The 2,814-nt window shown below is 44.1% G+C and overlaps 1 protein-coding gene across 1 annotated transcript; it reads right to left on the bottom strand.

Annotated features, from left to right (window-relative positions):
• Nucleotides 1-1,410: 1,410 nt before the first annotated feature.
• Nucleotides 1,411-2,395, bottom strand: LOC148789359 (uncharacterized). The gene is made up of 2 exons (XM_088886103.1): nucleotides 2,089-2,395; nucleotides 1,411-1,976 (listed from the first exon to the last, which is right to left on the bottom strand). Exons 1-2 carry the CDS (start codon nucleotides 2,362-2,364, stop codon nucleotides 1,536-1,538), a joined length of 717 nt encoding a protein of 238 aa, XP_088742229.1. The 5' UTR covers nucleotides 2,365-2,395; the 3' UTR covers nucleotides 1,411-1,535.
• Between the last annotated feature and the right edge of the window lie 419 nt (nucleotides 2,396-2,814).

A 2,814-nucleotide genomic window follows, 5' to 3' on the forward strand; every position in this document is an offset into this window, starting at 1 on the left:
ATCCAAACTGAACTCGTCAATATGATCAGTGGTGCCACGGAAACAGGCAACCTCGCGTCCACAGAAAATCTCCCGTAGCTCATCCCAATGCGGCTCACCAAAGTAGTAGTATGCTTTGGTGAAGGGGCATTCCTGCAGAATATAGTGTAATCGAAGCAGAAAGTTAGAACTCAGAAAGAAAAGGATGGTCGGAATGCAGATGGTTGAAGTCATACCCGTATGATCCGGCGCCAGTCTTCTCTTGGTCCGAACATCCTGTTCGCCCTTTGGTTCAAACGAATGTTTGTTTCCTGAAGCAATTTACCAAAACTGTCAAATCTCAACCGGAGGAGGCTTAGTCTCGAATGGAAGAAATCATAAGACCAGGAGCGCCCGGCATACTGGTTCACCGAAGCTGCAGAGTTTCTGAACGCGTAGTTATCGGGATTTAACGTGTTCAACTGTGGACTACCATTGTGCGCATGGATGTGAAGGTAGGTGCAGAACGTCATGTCCAATTTTTTCGTCCACGTTGGGGTATAAAAATATCGCGATTGACCCATGGGGTACTTGCGGCATGGCATAGCGCGAAGTTAGCAGCGAGCGGCGATCGGGTAATAGAAAGAAAGGAGAAAGAAGGTGAGTAGGGTTTCAAAATAGATGGTTGCCCTCTTTTGGAAAAGGAAGGGGACATGGGTTTTAAAGGATGGGGTATAGCCGGGTTAGTATCGAGAAGTGCATATCACAGTGGCATAATTACCCGCGTAAGTGAGGCGGAAAGCGTGAGGAAGACAGAGTGCCGTCATAGTGTAATTTGGATGCATACTGTAATCAAATGCAATTATAACGTAGAGAACCTATAGAGAAGGTACATGTTGTAATTTATAACACATACAGTTCACATGCGTACCGCAGAGGGGCAAAGGTAATACCCCCTTCGCATAATTAGTAATAACCTATTAGGTTCATTGATTTACGAAGAAGTATACAGGAGTTGACATTGCAAATGGCCTACTGGTAGAAACATTAACGAATAGAACAGCTGTACAGCCTGCTAGCGAGAGGTTATTTAATGTTGGGTGAATACTGGTAATCATCCGTGCAGTCATTGATTAGTGTAACGAGTGCGGTAGTACGGATAGTACGATTAACACGTGGAGGAGGTCCACAGAACAAATGGAACGCAGGGAATCTTATAATATTGAGAACGACAACCTGCAACAGTGGCGGGCAAACATTCACTGCTTTATACGACAATTGGAATTAGTGGCCTACATTGTTATACAGAACGAAAACCAGTTGTAGGCGTTGTACAAGTAAAACCTAAGCAACTTACGGCGGAATGAGACAATGTTGGCAACAAACAATAAAGTCCCAACAACAAGTCCGCAAAATGTCCTACCAACATTAATACATATGGATATATATAGGTGTATCTACAATACTTAATAATATTGCTCGCATGCATGCATGAACGACAGGAACATCCAAAACAGACTTCCTCAAAACATTTCATAAGGTTTCCCCGAACAGAACGCACTGAAAATCTCCTTGCCTCAATCAACCTTCTTTACTGGGGTTTGGTTAGATGCTGTAGAGCTTCCTTGGCCTTCAGACTGTGCAGCGGGAGGGCTGAGACACTTTGTGGCTTCGGATTTCTGTCTGGGCATTGGAACACCTGGAAATGGCTGCAACGAGTCTGCATCATCATTGCACCCAGAGAAATCATCGTAGAAATTCCAGATGGATGAGCTCGAAGTTGGGCTATCGGAGACATAGCCGAAAGGGCAAGGGTCCTTTTGGGCAACTCCGACGGGCTGAGTAGGGTAAAGACTGACAATAGGATCAGAGGGTTCCTTCGAATCACCTTCTGTCGTTTTAGTAGTGGTATTGTCAAGAGAATCGGAGTCAGAGTCAACCGGTTGGCCAAAGAGCTTATACAGATCGTCCCACCTATCCTCATAAGCATTCACATAGCATTTTTCGATACGCGATTCCTGCCAATAGAAAGTGATAGAGGACAAACAACTCAAGTACACAAATGAAATGGTTGCCAGCAATATACTGAAAAATAAACATGTACGTAATTTTTATATAAACGAAGATCACCTTGCAGAACTCCTTCCAGGTTGAGTCCAGCGCCGTAACGAACCGTAGCCTAGTGTTGCAGACTACATCCCGCCTTGCAATCAACCTGCGAAACACATCATGCCTCTCCCGTATAAATTTAACCACGTATTTTTCCCACCCAATATCAATCTTAATACCGTGATCTTTATGGACAGCTTGCAACGCATCAGTTATCGCGAAGGTGTTCTCATGGTCAGGGTGAAAACGACATCTATTCGCATGGTGCAAGAGTTTAGTAATGGACGTTGACTCCATGTCCTTTGTCTATTTTGAATAATAGAACATGTTACGTTGGTAATAGAACCCATCTGGCCACATCATGTGGTATTTACATAAAAAGGCTGGTGGGGGTTGTACAAAAGTAGAAAATGCAAGTCGCAAATCGGGACTGGAGGTTACAGTCCTATTTATAGACAATGCTGGGGAATAATGCATTCATGTTTTGGCCAATGGATGGAGAGGACTGGCAGGCTTCAGTGTGGCAAAAGGGAGAAACCCCCCCACTGATTATTCCGTCATGTCGCATTACATTTAGATGTGAGTAATTAATCACACAGTGTGGCAGTGGTGTAGGGCCTAACAAGCATTAGTGGTAAATGCAGTTGTAGCTAGTAGCTAAATGAGTGCAGGCCGCTGGCATTTTGAACATTTCTCATGAAATTTATTAACACCTCCAGCTACATAGTTAATCCTAAAAGTGACTGC

This window comes from Sesamum indicum, linkage group LG1 (genome assembly GCF_026168435.1).
Source record: "Sesamum indicum cultivar Baizhima isolate 11 linkage group LG1, ASM2616843v1, whole genome shotgun sequence".
Classification (NCBI taxonomy): Eukaryota; Viridiplantae; Streptophyta; class Magnoliopsida; order Lamiales; family Pedaliaceae; genus Sesamum; species Sesamum indicum.

Bases quoted from the DNA above. Each gene is read 5' to 3' on its own strand.
- LOC148789359 (XM_088886103.1), bottom strand. From the start codon at position 2,364: ATGGAGTCAACGTCCATTACTAAACTCTTGCACCATGCGAATAGATGT. The intron at 1,977-2,088 runs GTGATCTTCGTT...TTCTATTGGCAG, and splicing joins CCTGGAAGGAGTTCTGCAAG to GAATCGCGTATCGAAAAATG.